The sequence below is a fragment of the Leptosomus discolor genome, chromosome 1 (assembly GCF_034619465.1).
Source record: "Leptosomus discolor isolate bLepDis1 chromosome 1, bLepDis1.hap2, whole genome shotgun sequence".
Lineage (NCBI taxonomy): Eukaryota > Metazoa > Chordata > Aves > Leptosomiformes > Leptosomidae > Leptosomus > Leptosomus discolor.
In genome coordinates this window covers 217,556,797-217,573,805 of record NC_141391.1, presented here as the reverse complement: position 1 = coordinate 217,573,805, position 17,009 = coordinate 217,556,797, and the positions used below count along the sequence as shown (strand labels likewise).

Here is a 17,009-nt window from a genome sequence, read left to right as displayed (position 1 = left end):
TGCCTTGCTGCAGTTACATGTAACCTCTGAGAGCTCATGAATGTGCCCTTTTCAGCCGTTTGGACACGGTGACTCTGTACAGACAGAAGAAACCACGATCAGTGGCTCCTGTTCTGTGGTGCTTTGCTGTACACGTCCTTTTGCAGGTCTGTTCTGGCAAAAAGGGCGCGCTAGCTCCGAGCTTCCAGTGTGGTGTCTTGAAAGGAAACTCTCTGCAGGCGGAGGGAGGTGATTTGCTTTTCTTTTTAAGAAAAGGCTCCCTCGATTTCATGCCATTCCCCTTTTCAAAACAGGGTGCAAGTGCAGATTTCTTGACTCGTGTTGCTCCCACAGGGATGCTAAATTTCAACAAGTAAGAGCGACTCTGTCTAGTGACCTGCGGACAATAACAACGTGCAACAGGCTCAGCCCGTGGCTGAGCTGCTTCTTCTCTCCTGGGTTCCCTGACAAGCTGCTCTGGGCAGTCATCAACAGCACCCAAATGCTTCGTTTCGGTATCGTGTCCAAGTATGACATTTACCCAGCTTGCATGGGAGTAACCACCATCATGCTTCCCGCTCTTATTTCTCTGCAAAAGTTTGCTCTGATTTTTTGTATCGATTAAAAGTAAGGTTGATGATCCCCCTGGCATCCACACAGTTCCTCAGACAGCAGAAGCAGGGAGGGAAGCAACAGAATTAGACGTTATGCATTCATTCTTACAACATAATTTTTGGCTCTTACCTGCAAATGCCATAATTTTCACTCTTTGACCACGCTCAATTTTGTGATTCAAAATCCTTTGCTGTTCATGGGTCAGCTTCGCTTCAGGCCAGCTACTGAAACCAGAAAAAAAAAACAGGGCAAAAGGAATTAAGAAAATAAATCCTCCCACGTAAAACAAACAAATCAACTAACAGCAGAAGGAAACCAATGAATGATCGATCCCATCCCACAAGCAGAAAGGTGGCACTAGAGCAACGTGGTTATTGTGCAAATGAGAAAAGCAGAGAATAAGAAAAGACTGGAGATAGCAAAAATAAAAAGGAAACCTTGGGGAAGGTTACACAGGAGAAGGTCTTCTCAAGGGCCCTATGCTGTGCTTTAAGAACTAATTTGGCACCCCAGCTCCTTTGGCTCATCGAAAACAAACGGCAATTCGGGTTTGGGGTGGTTTGTTGCTTTTGAGAGCACCTTAAGTTGGTCTCGGATTTCTCAGCATGTAGGACAGATCAATTATCCCTGCCTCTCAGGGGAGCTGAGAGCTTTGATTAACATTAGGAAAAGCATCCAGCGCTTCTGGCTGGAGTGCGATTGTTTTATTCATAAAGGTGTGAAACCCGGAATCGGTCAACGGGGTGAACCGTCTCTTCTTCGCGCAGGATCTTCCCTGATACCGTGTGTAAGGGTGCAAAGCCTTGTTTAGGTATCCTTGACATTGCACAGCTGGCAGTTAGACAGCCGCCCCCAGGACGCACCTTTTACTGAATGAGCAAAACAGGCTCAGAAAAAGACTTGAGACGGAGGGGTAGCATGAAAGGGTGGGAAAACAAGAAGCACCGAGACCCAACATTTGTCTATCTTTGGTTTATTTTTTTTTTTTGTTACGACCTCTCTCACTGTCGCACCTTGGATCGGTGGTGATTTTATTGGATTTATCTTTGCTAGACCCCTGTGACGGATGACAGCGCTACCATTCCCCTTCTGTAGGTGGCAACAAGGAAACTAAATGAAGGGGAACCAAGCCTTGATCTCCACAGGCCAGGAAAGCGTTTCACTTCTTACTGTCCTTCCTTTCTAGGCAACAAGCTACCACCCAGTGCTAATTTATAACAGCTCTATAAAAGTAACAGTTAGTATATAACAGTTATCCAACAGGACGCAGAAAACAGGAGCCAAATCAACGTTCTGCAGCCGCTATCTCGTTTCCTCCTGTGCACAGCTCATAAACGAACGGCCACGTTACTCGCACCGCGGTAACGCCACCAGCGAGCCAACCCCCGTTTTGGCTGACGGCAGCTTGCGTTTCTAGAGGAACACACTGTTAAAACTAAAGCAGGCACTCTCCCCTCCTTCCAGAGCTCCTTATCCACAGGCAGAGTGGTGATTTGGAAGGGTATTTTGGGGTGATTCGGGCTCTGTGAAAGGCCAGTGGCTGTCACACTGGAGCGCGCAGAGCTGCGTTCCACCGATACAGAGACAGACCCATCGGTGACTTTTCAATTCAGTCAGTGCTTGGTAATTCATCTTTTATAGATTTCAGGCCTGATTCTGGTTTTCCTCTGAGGATTCAGGAAGATGGCAAGGAGCAGAATAAGGTTTTTTACTAATCCTTACGAATCTCATGGTCTTGTCAACCAGCCCCTGCCACGAAATGTTTGGTCCCCCTTCAAGGTTCAGCACTCCACCAGGGCCCTTGGGTGCATTGCTTGGATCACCTACAACAGCATTACCTGGACCACAAGTCTTGTCTGCAGCGTGAAGCCAGTGTTCCCTCTTCCACTGTCTGTATAGTTGGAGAAGCATTTTCCATCAGATACAAGCAGTAGAAAACATTGTAATGGATCCTGATAGAAAGGACAAAAGAGAAACTATCATTGAGAAATCATCAATAACAAATTAAACGCCTGCAGCCACCTAAAAGATCACCAATATCTTGAATACTTCCAACAGAACGATGCCCAAAGTCCCAAGCACTCAGGGAGCTGCAGGTGACAGTATTAATATTTTAAAGCGCAGTGAAAAGCGACTGCAAAGGCACCACGGGGGACAGCTCTGTTTGTGACCTCTCCCTCACTCCCGCCAGGCTTGTGTTTCAGAGTCTGCCATGCAAACATGACCTGGGATCAGAGTCCACAGGACCCTTTTGCTCTCCTGAACCACTATTAGCAACAGAATCTCAGCGAGGCCGAGAGAGAATCTGGGGCTAGTTGAGGCCTCTAAAGTGAACCACTTTTATCAACTGTCTCATGGTGATTTTACCCAAGTGTGTTAGCTCTGACAATACTTCACGGTGCTTTGCCACTGCAGAGAGAGGAGCACAGTGACTCTGTGGCTTTAGCGATGCTCCTCCATCGTACCTCGGGGTTGACACCACTGTGGTTTTACCCCTTTTAGTGCAGCTTCGTTCCTGCGGCCTAACAGCCGCCACCCCAGGCCACACTCCAGGACAGACTTTGTGTCTCACATGGTGCGACCTGCTCGGACCCACTAGTTGTAGGAGCTGCAAACAGCTATCAGACAGTTCCTCGAGGATGTGTTTCCTCCTTACGCCCTAAATTACAAACCCCGTGGGGTCTCAAGGCATAATAGCAGAAGGGACGGTCATCATTCCTATTTCTTCTAGTCTCAATTGTTTAAGGAGACAGAGATGGGACGTGGGGGACTTTGACCACGAGCTCTCACGGCTGGCAAGCGACACCCTCTGTCTGCCACATCTTCAGCAGGCGTTTACTCAAGTTAATGACCTTAGCCAGCAATTATGGATCACTAACAGGCCAAACAAGCATCCTGATTTCCCTGGTTGGCAGCCTGAGCACCACGGCTGAGTAAGGAGGGGACGAACCCTCCTCCTGTGCCAGACTATGCCTCACAGACGGCAACTTTCAGAACCATCTTCTTTCTGGCTACAGATTCATTTCCCACTGCAGTTCCTTTCCAGTCTTCTCACAAGAAGAATTTACACATGTCTTTAATCCTTATCTTATCCCCACTGCAATTTTGGAGCAACCTGTGGGCTCTTACTGCATTACCAGGCATCTCTATGAACAACAGGCCCAGGACGGATCGCTCCGCGCACGCAGCGGGAGCCCACAGGACTTGGAGTATCATTTAAGAGGAGTGAAGCAAGTCACCAGTCTCAGGAAGGTAATAACCACATGAAATTGTTGCAGCTGATGTATATCTATTTCTGATCAGAAAGTTTCTAGACTTGCTTTAAAAACCTGCTTTTGTTTCTGAAAAAAAAAAAAAAATCCTTTTCCTGATCTCCTGAAAAACAAGCGGACGACGAAACAGTCTAGGAATTAAAGCGACTCTAAAGGCAACGCTCCTGAAGGTTCCTCCAAAAAGCCAGGGATGTGCACCCTGTTCCTGACAAACTGCACACCCTGAGGAACCGGAGAGCCCTAACCACCAGGAACAGAGTCGCTCACGAGCGTATATTCACCGGCTATATTGCCCACCGCCGCGGGGAGGAAGAGGCAGGCAGGCAGGCAGCGTCTCCCCCCTCCTCACCGGTTAGTGATGGCGATGTTCCTGTCTCTCATCGCGAACAGCAGCGTCGCTATGCAGTAAAGCGTCTCGGTCACATCCACGACGGAGAGGGCAGAGCAGGGTCTCCGCAGACAAGCCATCAGCTGTCGGATGTCACCGACGCCACCGGAGAAAAGCACCATGACGGCGATTATGGCCCACGTCTTCTCAGGCTGGTACAGGCCACGATAAGAAAGAGTGAGGGAAAAGCTTTGAGCCTTTAGGAGCAGGGAAAGCCTGCTTCAGCACTGAAAAAACACTTATTCACTTGAGGAATAGTTAAATCCTCTTCAGTCACCCTGAACAGTACCAAATAACACCCCAAAGGGAAAATATTTAGACGCAGGAGGGCAGATACGACCTCAAAGCACCAGCAGTTGTTAAACCTGTTAAATAAACCAGTTGATAACCAGTAAACCTACCCCTGTCCTGCTCTGTAAATGCGGCAGTTTGTTGTCGACGCAGACTTCAGCCTTTGAGAAGAGGGGATGACCCTTCAAACACTGGAGAACCCCACTGGGATCGACCTTCCATCCAGTGGGTATGGTAGACACATACCTGCACGGAATGGGAACAGCAGCGTTTGCACAGAAGCTTTATCGAGTGGGTTTAACCTCCAAGTAAGTAACGCCTTCTCCAAAGTCCCATCAGTCAGGCTGCAGCAAGTTTAACCATGCCTTGCTGTGCACCCCACAGACTTGACCAGATGCACTCACTGGTGAGGCTGCAACGTGCTGAACGTGGATTTCCAACCTGTTCTTGTGCCGAGACAGATAATTCCCAGTTCTCTGACACAGACATGTGCTTAAATACTGCATCAAGCCCTCACTCTGCAAGTTCCTTCCAGCTGTCTCAAAGTCTCCTTCTAGAAGATGGATTCACCCTGCTCTTAACCCAGTTTGACTCCTCTGTTTCCACCATCTAACTGCCACACAAAACTGCCCTCTACACCGAGATCTGAACAGAGCACTTGCTTTTATCAGGGACCCATCATGGGCTTGGGCTTGGTGCTGAGCTGTGACTGATAAAGTCAGTGAGGGTTCAGGAAAGCAGCCTTTCAGAAAAGGAAAAGAAGAAAATACATTGGAGATGGGAGGGACCAGGAAGAAGTGCTCAAATCTCACGCCTTCCACGAGATACTTGTAATTTAGCCAAACCCAGGAGATGCCGAGCCTCTCTGAGACCCTGGCTGCTGAGGAGACGGAAAAGCAGCGCTGACATGACGGATCCTGAAGCATAAAGGGATCCTTAAATTGAGTCTCACGCTCTCCAGCACTGTCCTCCTGCAGGAAGGAACCATACAACATCTCCCGAGCTTGTTGTCAGGTGCCAGAAGACAGCAAGCAGCAGGACAGCCCAGCCTTTTTTTGATTTTGTCATCTAATGCTTGTCTTGGAGCTCCTGGCAGCTTTCTCGACTGCTGTACCCCACCTGGCTGTGTTCTGACATACAGGTCCATCTCCAAAACCTTTCTTTGAGCCTCCAAATCCAGCAGCTGCTCAGGCTCTCCTCACCTCTCCCCTCCTTTAGCGCAACAACCATCTCCCTGCCGTCCAAGAGGCAACACCATCCAAGTCCAAAGGCCACCGCCAAGACTGTTCTTCTGCCCCCTCCTCCCAGTCCGTGATCACCATCTTCACCTCCTCAGACATTAGTACAAGGTTATCCCTGCCCCAAGTTTTGCAGCCCCTCCCTCACTTATCCATCACTTCTCACTTGCTATCAAAATCACAGAAACTGCAGAAGGGACTTTGGAAGCCAACCGCTCAAAGCAGGGATGATTTCAAGGTTTGGTTGTTTGTCCAGGTGAGGTCTGAGCATCTCCAAGGATGGAGATTCCCCACCTCTCTGGGCCAGTGTTTGACCACTCCCCTAATATCTAACTGGATTTCCTGTGCTAGAACTTGTCCCCGTTGCCTCTCGGCCTCTCACTGTGCACTTCCAAGAAGAGCCTGGCATCACCCTCATCAGGCAGGGGAAGACAGCAATGAGATCCGCTTTCCATCCAGATTTCACCCTCCACTTGTACATCACCTCGAATGGTGGGTGCAGTTTTGGGCCCCTCCCTGCAAGAAGGACATGGAGGTGCTGGAGCGTGTCCAGAGAAGGGCAACGGAGCTGGTGAGGGGTCTGGAGAACAGGTCTGTGAGGAGCGGCTGAGGGACCTGGGGGTGTTCAGCCTGGAGAAGAGGAGGCTGAGGGGAGACCTCATTGCTCTCTGCAACTGCCTGAGAGGAGGTTGTGGTGAGGTGGGGGTTGGTCTCTTCTGCCAAGTAACAAGCGATAGGACGAGAGGTGATGGCCTCAAGTTGCACCAGGGGAGGTTTAGATTGGGCATGAGGAAAAATTTCTTCACCAAAAGGGCTGTCAGGCACTGGCACAGGCTGCCCAGGGAGATGTGCTGGAGTCACCATCCCTGGAGGGACTTAAAAGACGTGCAGCCGTGGCGCTGAGGGACACGGTTTAGTGGTGGACTTGGCAGTGTTGGGTTAACAGCTGGACCTGATGATCTTAAAGGTCTGTTCCACCCAAAATGATTCTGTGATCATGTGCTCCAAACAGGACAAGGAAGAGGAAAGGGAAAGTTTTTACCTATTTCTAGAACCCTGCTACTGATTTCTACTGTTACAACAATTTCTCCTTCCTCATCTCCCTGTACGTCTCCCACCTGTTTAGAAGAAAAACCCATTTCTCTCCTGGCAATTCACAGGATAAAATGGAAGAAGACCGAAAGCATGGGAGGTCTGAGGACATACAGGTACAAAGTTGAGCGCTGAAGTGGACTCACCTGATCATCCCCAACACACATCCTTCCTGCTCCTTTGTTATGGCGAAATCCTGCAAGACCTGCTCAACTCTGCGCAGGGCCGTGTCCTCCCTCATTAGGTACCGATGGTACAGCTTTTTCCAAGGAATGAACTAGAATGTGAAGCACACACCACCATCTTTCACCCCACAGCACGGGAAAATAGGTTTCTTCTGGCAATAAGCTAATCAACGTGGCTTCCAAAGAAGACCTGGAGTTCAAAAAGTCCCTGTAGCTTGATGGAAATATGTACCTAGCAGGAGACGGGGAAGGAAAGAGGAAACAGAGGAAAGAAAGACTTGTTCCTCCTAGCCTGCAAACGTGTCTATAAAAGGCTGTTTTTTCTAGAATGATGGGAACAGGGTAATGCTGGTTCAGTTTCAAACACCAAACGTTAAAGAAACAGGGATATTTTCAGCACTGCTGCACAGATCTGCGCTGAGTGGGGTCTGGAGTGCTTAAAATCCCTGTGTCCACAAAGCTCTACCCTCCCACAGCCTGCTGTTTGGTCTTCTTCGGTAAAGAAGAGTGTGTAAAGGCTGTGTTACGGAGTGAAGAGCGGATTTGGGAGAGGACTTGAGCACACTGAGCATTCAGTGCATGCATTTTTTTTACGCAGCTCTCTAGCTCTTCAGGCTCAAAGCACGCACGCCGTGTCGATAACGCAGAGTGCAGGACACCTCCTGCGCTCTGTCCAGCCTCACCCATTTAAATTTATTGGAATGGCATGAACAAGAACTGGGACCCCCACAAAAATTTGGGCTCTGATCAGTCCCACACCACTCCGAGGCAGCCTCTGAGGATTTCCAGTGTGAGCAAGTCGAGTGGTGCCAGCTGCCTCCGAGCCACCTTGAACTGAAATGGAGAGATCCTCGCTGCGGCCAAAACTGCCAGTGGGTCCATGACTTTGTACTGTAAGGGCCCTGACTGCAGGTGAACCAAGCTCCACAAAACCAGAGTTAAAGGCCTTTCCTCTAAACCTGTTTGACTACAAGAGACATGTCACACACAGACTGGGGGGACAGTGACGTACACCGGCCACGAGAGGACACTGCCCAGGCTGGCAGCCAGAATTTCCTGCACGATTCTGTCAGAAAAAAAAGGCTGGAAATAAAAACAGTGAAGGGGGATTTTGTGGAGTCTTACGGGATGCTCTCTTTCCATGTATGGGAAGAACGCATCAAGGGAAGTCATCCCAGTATTGATCTTCCGATCCAGGTTGGCATTTAAAGATGCCACTGTGGTCCAGAAGACCGGAAAAGGACAAAAAGACCTCCTAAGAAAGGATGTGGGCATCAGGGAACAACAAAGGCACTCAAAAGAGCAAAGAGAGACAGCCACAGCATGGATGTTCCATGTTCCACAAGAGTAAGACAGAACAGAGCAACAGGAGAAGGGACAGGCTCAAACCAGTATCACAGCAGCCCTTACCAGCGGATCACTGACTATTTCCCTCCAGCAGCGACACACCAGGCTCAGGTTCTGATACAGATCAGTCACTGGTAGGAAAGCAAAGATGTTCCGAAGGATTTCAACAGGCAGCTTGTCAATACTTCCCTGAGGCATTTCCCAGTTCCGAGTCCCCAGGAGTCCGTAGTGCGCATCAGGGACCGGTTCAATTTCCATATCATCAAGTTCCTGCTTGATTCGGCTGCATTCCTGCTTGATCTGCCGGTGTTCTGGAGGAACCACCGCTAGCTTCTTCTCAGGCTCACCCCACAAATTGTACTCTGGCTTGTGAATGCCTGCAGCTGCAGTGGACAGAGGCCGTTTTCTGGAGCTTTCCCTGGGAGCCGGTACAAGGTCCTCATCCTCCAGAAAGGAGCAGGAATCACTGCTGATCTCCATCACAGCGGAGACACTGCTGAAGGAATCCTCAGAGTCAACAAAAATGGGATCCAGCAGCTCTTCTTTGATTCCATTGTTCTTCGTCCCACCGGCACCTACTTGTTGCGTCTGAGAGATCCTGAAGTAATCGGTGATGTTCTTCTGCTGACCTTGGCCTGCCGAAAGAGGAAGAGCAGGGGTGAAGTCAACAGGAACAAGCCCAAAGCACGCTGCTCCTAACCGAGCTACCAAGGAGGCCAGAGGCTGTGTAAGGTGGTAGTTATTTCCACGGGGTTCTTCACAGATATGGGGGTTTGCTACAGGTGAATGCTTCACGTTGCTTCTCTGGCAACCTACGGAAGTCAACAGAACAACATTCACCTCTTTGCACTGTCCACATAATCAGGGAGCTCTCAAAGTATGTCTGACACCTCCACTAGCTTCTAGACAAAGACGTGGTCTGCATAACAACCCCTCAGACCAACAATCCTTAGCCAACATAACACAGTGGATGCATATCAAACAGAAACATGGCCGCACGGTAAATTTCAGATATTTCCACTAGCCAAAGCAAGCGAAATACGAAGGAAACCAAATGTGAGACTTGAGGCATGGTGTGCTCCAGACCGAGGTTGGGCTCCCACTGGTTGTTTATTGTTCTTGACCCAGCGAACGAGAAGCACACGAAGGTTTTACAAAAGCTTCAGGGTTTAACTACTGCTCTGCACCGTCAGAAGGTCACAGCACCAAGCCTCTAGCAGGCTGCTCCTACCACAATAGAACAGACCGATGCCTTTAAGAGGATAAACAGCCATTTCTTGCCAAATACTTCTTGGCTGCAATGTCAAAAAGCACGAGAGACCATAAAGGAAATCGAAACTTGGCAAGGGACTGCTCTCAGCAGCCTCTCCTTTCTCTGACAGCCACGCAGCCCATGTAGCACACAGGCTAAACATACCAGCACTGGCAGCATTCGTTCTGACCAGCTCCTGGTCTGTAACCTATCCTGATGCTTCGCTAAGAGGCAACTTGAGAAGAACAAAACTCACAAGCGGCTACTGCTGATTTTAATGCCGTTTATTTCTGGATGCTCATGACAGCATGGCTTAAAGAGCTCTGATTTGCACAACGCTTGCTGCTTAAAAAGAACAGCTTCCCTGCCAATGCTCAAGTCCAACACCCTAAACCCCAGAGCATCTACAATTCCTGGATTTTTAAAAGTGAGCCAGCCAAAGAGACTGCCGATACGTGAAAATGGAAAAGAAAAGCACGTCTACGAGCACAGAGTGTAGGACTCTTGTCCTGGCTCACCAGCAGACATTCTCTGTGAAGTGTGTCCGCTCACACCGAGGTACAGAGGGATTCCCAAGCCAGCCAGGGAAACATCGAAATGCTCCTAAGTCTAGCCTTGCACTCAGGAGCTCAGGAATAACTCACGACGGTTTTTTCTTTGCTTTCTACCCGTCTCCTCGCCTACACGTGTGTGCAGCGCCTCGTCGTTGCACAAGTTTTGAGGCTGGGCCTTTCACCCTGCCCCACGAGCAGCTGTTTCACCTTCACTTCGAGCCCTGTGCAGAACCACTCCAAGTCTTACCAATCCTCAAAAGCCCTCTAAGGCTTCAGCACTTTTGAGACCCACGTCTACGAGTTGCGGATCACAATGCTTCCCACTCCTGGGAAAGTCAAAGATCATTAATACCTGTTAAGTGCTCAACGCCACTTTTGTGGTCCTATAGAACAAGACAGCTCATTATTATTTAATAATTATCCTACAGAGCATCTAGAAGCAGGAGTCACATCATTAACAGCGCCTAACCGCAGAGGCTGCAGCCTTCCTCAGGGAGAGCTGCTGTTCTCCCCAGGTAGGCTCCGACAGCTCAACAACAGAGACACGGAGGCATTTTTGGGGTAGAGGAGAGACTAAACACACATGTGAAGGCAAACTCTCTCCCCCACAGAAGGAAGCAGTCGAGGCATCACTTCTTCTTGCCACTTGGCTTCGTGGAGGCAAAGATTAAGCCCAGTGTTGCCACTCAAAACCGACCGATTTCTTCTATTTGCACTCACCTCGCCCAGCACGACTCTCCTGTCAGCACAAGCTCGACGATGGATTACACAATACTCTAACGGGTCTGCGTGGCAAGGTTTGGGTAGCGGGGGGGTTACAGGGGCGGCTTCTGTACGAAGCTGCTAGAAGTTTCCCTGTGTCAGCTACAGCCAACGCCAGCCGGCTTTAAGACGGACCCGCCGCTGGCCAAGGCCAAGCCCATCAGCGACAGCGTTTTTCGCCTCTGGGATAACGTATTTAAGAGAGGGAAAAAGTTATTGCTCAGCAGGAATTGCAGCGAGTGAGAGGAGTGAGAATATGGGAGAGAAACATCCTGCAGACACCCAGGGCAGGGCAGAAGGAGGGGCAGGAGATGCTCCAGGCGCCGGAGCAGCAATTGCCCTGCAGCCTGTGGTGAAGACCCCGGTGAGGCAGGCTGTCCCCCTGCAGCCCATGGGCGGTGGAGCAGAGGACTGCCTACACCCCGGGGAGGACCCCACGCCGGAGTAGGTGGATCCCTGAAGGAAGCTGTAATCCTGTGGGAAGCCTGCACCGGAGCAGGCTCCCGGCAGGACCTGTGGGGAGAGAGCAGCCCCCGCTGGAGCAGGTTGGCTGCTGGTGACCCCGTGAGGGGGCTCACGCTGGAGCCGTCGGTTCCTGAAGGACGGCACCCCATGGAGGAGACCCACGCTGGAGCAGTTCATGGAGAACTGAACCCGTGGGAAGACTCACGCTGGAGAAGTCATGGAGGACTTTCTCCCGTGAGGGGGACCCCACACTGGAGCAGGGGAAGCGTGTGAGGAGCCCTCCCCCTGAGGAGGAAGGAGCGGCAGGAACAGCAGAGTGATGAACTGACCCCAACCCCCATTCCCTGTTCCCCCCATGCACCGCTTGTGGGGGAGGAGAGAGAGAAATCGGGATCAAAGTTAAGCCCGGGAAAGGAGGGAGGGGTGGGGGGAAGGTGTTTTAAGATTTGGGTTTATTTCTCATTACTCCTCTCCGAGTTAATTGGTAATAAATCACATTTTCCTGAAGTCGAGTCTGTTTTGCCCGTGACGGTAAATGCTGAGTGACCTCCCTGTCCTGATCTCAACCCCACAAGCCTGTTGGTATTTTTTTTTCCTCTTCTCTGTCCAGTTGAGGAGGCGAGTGATAGAGCGGCTTGGGTGGACACCGGGCATTTTGGCCAGGGTCAACCCACCACATACCCACCCCTTATCAGCCTTTTTCTCCCCCAAATCCCTCAGCTTTCAAAGCATTCACACTCACTGTACCTCCTCGACGTCCCCGTGTCCGCTGGGTGGGGCGGAGGCCCCTGTGTACATCCCCTCTGCTCCGTCTTTGACTCAACGGCTGCGTCAGGGAGGATGACCCCTCTGCGCTCCGTGCCAGAGCTTCGCAGTCCTCGGCCGTGAGGTGCGTTTTTCTGAACCCCTTCACTGCTTTGCCAACATGCAAAACCAAAAAAAGATGCCAAAACCAAGCTGTTAGCCAACAACAACATACAGCCCATGCCTTTAACAGAATTTCTTTCTTCTCAGAAATTTCATAGGACAGTCCCAGTGTTTCAGCCAGGAGTTTCTCCAAATAAACCACAGCAGAAGCTTGGAGAACACTCTGGGGAGGTGCTAAGGAGGGCAACGTCAGGGTGACACACGCAACAGTGACTTCACCCCAGGTCCCCACTCCTGCATTGCAGGTTTCAGAACAAAAGAGGACACCACAAAACCAAAAGCCTTGCAAGTTTTGTGGCTTTCTCTACGATACCGGAGCATGGAGGAAGCAGATGGAAGCATTTGTGTAAAGGCAAAGTATCATCAGGAGGAGGCCAAGGAAGCCTTCGGGGGGCTGAACTGCACAACCCCCTGCGAGAGAGACGACAGTGATTTCCCCGGGGAAGGTCAGAACCAACATTCAAACGCACAAACTCGAGCCTTTCGCAAACAGGTCGACGCTGGGATCCTCCATCGGGGAGGAGAAAACCCACACGCAGCACAGCCCTTCCCCGCGAGAAGGATGGTGCAGAAGCAGCACAAAACGATCTGAGGAGTTATTCAGAAAAAAAAAAACCACCTTACTTGAAAGCTACACGAGCTCCTCTCTTCTGCACGCGGGACGCCGGCAGAAAACTTGCTTCTGCCGAAAATGCTCACGAGAAACCCAAAATCAGAGCCCGGGGTTTCCTTCCAGCAGAATTTCCAGCAAACACCACTCGTGACGTTTCACTTTCACTTTATTACTACACGTTGCTGTGGTGGGTAAACTCCTCCAGCATGTTTATGGCAGCCAAGAAAGTAATAAGCTGATCTGAACGAGCAGGATCCAAGGGTCAGTTTGTCTTGTTATGGCACTTCCTTCTTTTCACCCACGTCAGCTCAACGGAGCGGTCTTAAAAGCACCTTCTGAGCTCCCCAGGGAGGCTCTTTTCTAACATTCCTCAAAACACGGCAAACGAGGCAAGCAGAAGGGAAAAAAACCAACGCAAGACAGTCCCGTGGCATTCAGGGACTTGGTTCAGCGGTGGACTCGGCGGTGTTAGCTTTATGGTTGGACTCAATGATCTTAAAGGTCTTTTCCAACTTCAATGGCTCTGTGATACTACTTAAAAATGGTATTTCTCACTTGAAATTGAAAAGTTTTCTGGATTAAACAGCAGGAATCATTGAAGCGCCCCAGTTCTCTTAAGCACACGGTCCTGGCAAACATCAGAGCCGAGGTACCGGCTCTGCGCCCATTCCCGGAGCCGTCGGCCACAGAAAGGTCTCACGTGAGGTTGGATGTAGAATTGAGGGCAAAACCTCTGCTCCCCCACCCCAGGAACAGCAAAACCCCTGATGAGCCAGGACCACGGCACAGGGCTCAAGTCCAGAAACCGAACACAAGAAGAGGACCCCCTCGGGCTTCACCTGCGTTCATCTTTCCTCCCTTTTCCCAAGATTTTCCATAGGCGACAGCAGCAGACACCGAAGTGCTGAGCAAAGGTCGTGTCACAGCGGCCTGTCACGGCTGACGACCTCGACGGCGTAAGGAACGTGGCAGGGAGCGGAGCTTGTCAGCCACGAGAAGACACTTGTGCTGTGAAGTGAAAGGATCAGCCACGAGCAGCAGCCGCAGAGGACGGGGGAAGCCACAGGAGGATGAGAAATATTCGGGAGGTGAAGGTCGGAGCCGCTCCCTGTGTGTCGTCCCCCCCCCGCCCCAGCACTTTGTTTCCAAACCCTCTCTCCACACAGACACACCGACCTTGTGCCCCCCAGCATGGCACCCAGGACCCCCCACCCCAGGGCTACCCCACACTGGCCCAGAGCAGTCCCCTCCTTGCCAGCCCCTGCCCCCCGCCTGCTGCCTCCAAAGCCAAGAGCCCACCTCCTCTGTGCCCCCCCATTGCCAAAGCCCCCCCATTGCCAAGACCCCCTCCAATGCCAAGTGTGTCTCCCCCAGGGCCAAAGAACCCCCCCATTACCAAGCTCCCCCAATGCCAAGGGCCCCCTCATTGCCAAGGGTCCCCCCCAAGGCCAAGGACCCCTCCAATGCCAACGGTGTGTGTCCCCAGTGACAGAGCCCCCCCATTATCAAGGGCTCCCCACTGCCAAGGGTCCCCCCCAACACCAAGGAGGCCCCCCATCACCAAGCCCACCCCACTACCAAGATCCTCCCCCATTACCAAGGCCTCCTCAATGCAAGGGTCGCCCTCCCAATATCAAGAAGCCCCCCCCATTACCGAGGTCCCCCCAGTGCCAAGGGTCCCCCCAATGCCAAGGAGCCCCCCATTACGAAGCCCCCCCATTACCAAGGTCCCCCCCCAAAGCCAAGGCCCCCTCAATGCCAAGGACTCCCCCCATTTCCAAGGGTCCCCCATTCCCAAGGCCCCCTCAATGCCAAGGATCCCCCCAATTTCCAAGGGTCCCCCATTGCCAAGGCCCCCTCAATGCCAAGGATCCCCCTCAATACCAAGCAGCCCCCCCATTTCCAAGGGTCCCACATTGCCAAGGACCCCCCAATGCCAAGGAGCCCCCCATTTCCAAAGGTCCCCCATTGCCAAGGCCCCCTCAATGTCGAGGGTCCCCCCCAATGCCAAGGAGCCGCCCCCATTACCAAGCCCCCCCACCACCCACATTATCAAGGCTCCCCCCATTGCCAAGGCCCCCTCATTGCCAAGGAGACACCCCCCCCAATGCCAAGAAGCCCCCTCCATTACCAAGCCCCCCCAGTTGCCAGGGCCGCCCCAATGCCAACTATCTCCCCCCCAACTCCAAGGAGGCCCCCCATCACCAAGCCCACCCCACTACCAAGGTCCACTCCCATTATCAAGGCCCCCTCAATGCAAGGGTCCCCCCCATTCAGTGACCAGAAGCCCCCCCCATTACTGAGGTCCCCCCCAATGCCAAGAGTTGCCTACAACGCCAAGGATCCCCTCCCAGTGCCAAGGAGCCCCCCATTATGAAGCCCCCCATTACCAAGGTCCCCGCATTGCCAAGGATCCCTCCAATGCCAAGGGTCCCCCTCAATGCCAAGCAGCCCCCCCATTTCCAAGGGTCCCCCATTGCCAAGGCCCCTCCATTGCCAAGGCCCCCCCAATGCCAAGCAGCCCCCCCCATTTCCAAGGATCCCCCATTGCCAAGGCCCCTCCATTGCCAAGGCCCCCCCAATGCCAAGCAGCCCCCCCCATTTCCAAGGGTCCCCCATTGCCAAGGCCCCCTCATTGCCGAGGGTCCCCCCAATGCCAAGGAGCCCCCCATTTCCAAAGTCCCCCCATTGCCAAGGCCCCCTCATTGCCAAGGGTCCCCCCCAATGCCAAGGAACCCCCCCCCATTTCCAAGGGTCCCCCATTACCAAGGCCCCCTCATTGCCGAGGGTCCCCCCAATGCCAAGGAGCCCCCCCATTTCCAAGGGTCCACCATTGCCAAGGCCCCCTCATTGCCGAGGGTCCCCCAATGCCAAGCAGCCCCCCCCATTTCCAAGGGTCCCCCATTACCAAGGCCCCCTCATTGCCGAGGGTCCCCCCAATGCCAAGGAGCCCCCCCATTTCCAAGGGTCCACCATTGCCAAGGCCCCTCCATTGCCAAGGCCCCCCCAATGCCAAGCAGCCCCCCCCATTTCCAAGGGTCCCCCATTGCCAAGGCCCCCTCATTGCCGAGGGTCCCCCCCAATGCCAAGGAGCCGCCCCCATTACCAAGCCCCCCCCCCCCATTATCAAGGCTCCCCCCATTTCCAAGCCCCCCTCATTGCCATGAAGCCACCCCCCCCTATTACCAAGGTCCCCCCAATGCCAAAGGCCCCCTCATTACAAAGGCTCCCCCCAACGCCAAGGGCCCCCCCCAACACCAAGTCCCTCCATTTCCAAGGTCCCCTCCATGCCAAGGAGCTCCCCCATTACCGAGCCCCCGCTATTACCAAGGTCCCCCCAATGCCAAGGGCCCCCCCCAACGCCAAGACCCCCCCCCCGTTACCAAGGCCCCCCCCCCCCCAATGCCGGTTCCCCCCCCAATGCCAGGGGAGCCCCGACTCCAACCCCTTCTCAGCCAAGGCCCCCGCCGCTCGGCCCCCCCCCGTTGCCAGGGACCCCCCCCGTTGCCAGGGCCCCCCCCGTTCCTATGGCCGCCCCCCCCGTTGCTATGGCCGCCCCCCCGTTGCTAAGGGGAAGGATCCCCCCCCGCTCCAGGTTGCTCACCCCGCTCCTGACGCGCTCGGCCCCGCCTCCCCGCCCTCCGCGCCATTCCGCCGGCCCCTCCCCTCCGACCAATCAGAGAACGCGCGGAGCCCCAGCGCTGCCCAATGGCGCAGCACTTCCGGGTTCGGACGGGCCCCCCAAGGGGTGGAGCTAACGCTGTCGGGGCCGAGAGAAACGTTCCCGGAGTTTGTTTGCGGTCGCCCCCCTCGGTTCCGGGGGTGACATCACGGTGCCGTGGATTGCCACGCGTGACGTCACGCAGCGCCAGCAGAGCGCGGGTGGGTGCTGACCGCGGGCTGAGGGGAGGGGAAGGTGGGAAGGGAACAGGGAATTCCAGCTTTTCCCGAGGAAAAAGGGGAATTTCTGGTTTTCCCGAGGGAATTCCCCATTTTCTGGCGGGGGGGGGGGGGGGCGGGGGGGGGAAG

At 53.1% G+C, this 17,009-nt stretch overlaps 1 protein-coding gene across 1 annotated transcript in view; it reads right to left on the bottom strand.

Moving 5' to 3' along the window:
* Nucleotides 1-12,881, bottom strand: part of FBH1 (F-box DNA helicase 1) — a 31,404-nt gene extending 18,523 nt beyond the window's left edge. Inside the window, exons 1-8 of the mRNA XM_086462519.1 lie at nt 12,842-12,881; nt 12,188-12,355; nt 8,471-9,042; nt 7,022-7,152; nt 4,656-4,791; nt 4,216-4,406; nt 2,433-2,546; nt 724-818 (exon numbers count right to left, since the gene is read on the bottom strand). Coding sequence (XP_086318645.1) covers nt 724-818; nt 2,433-2,546; nt 4,216-4,406; nt 4,656-4,791; nt 7,022-7,152; nt 8,471-9,042; nt 12,188-12,355; nt 12,842-12,881 — 1,447 coding nt within the window. The remainder of the gene's footprint in view (nt 1-723; nt 819-2,432; nt 2,547-4,215; nt 4,407-4,655; nt 4,792-7,021; nt 7,153-8,470; nt 9,043-12,187; nt 12,356-12,841) is intronic.
* Nucleotides 12,882-17,009: the final 4,128 nt, after the last annotated feature.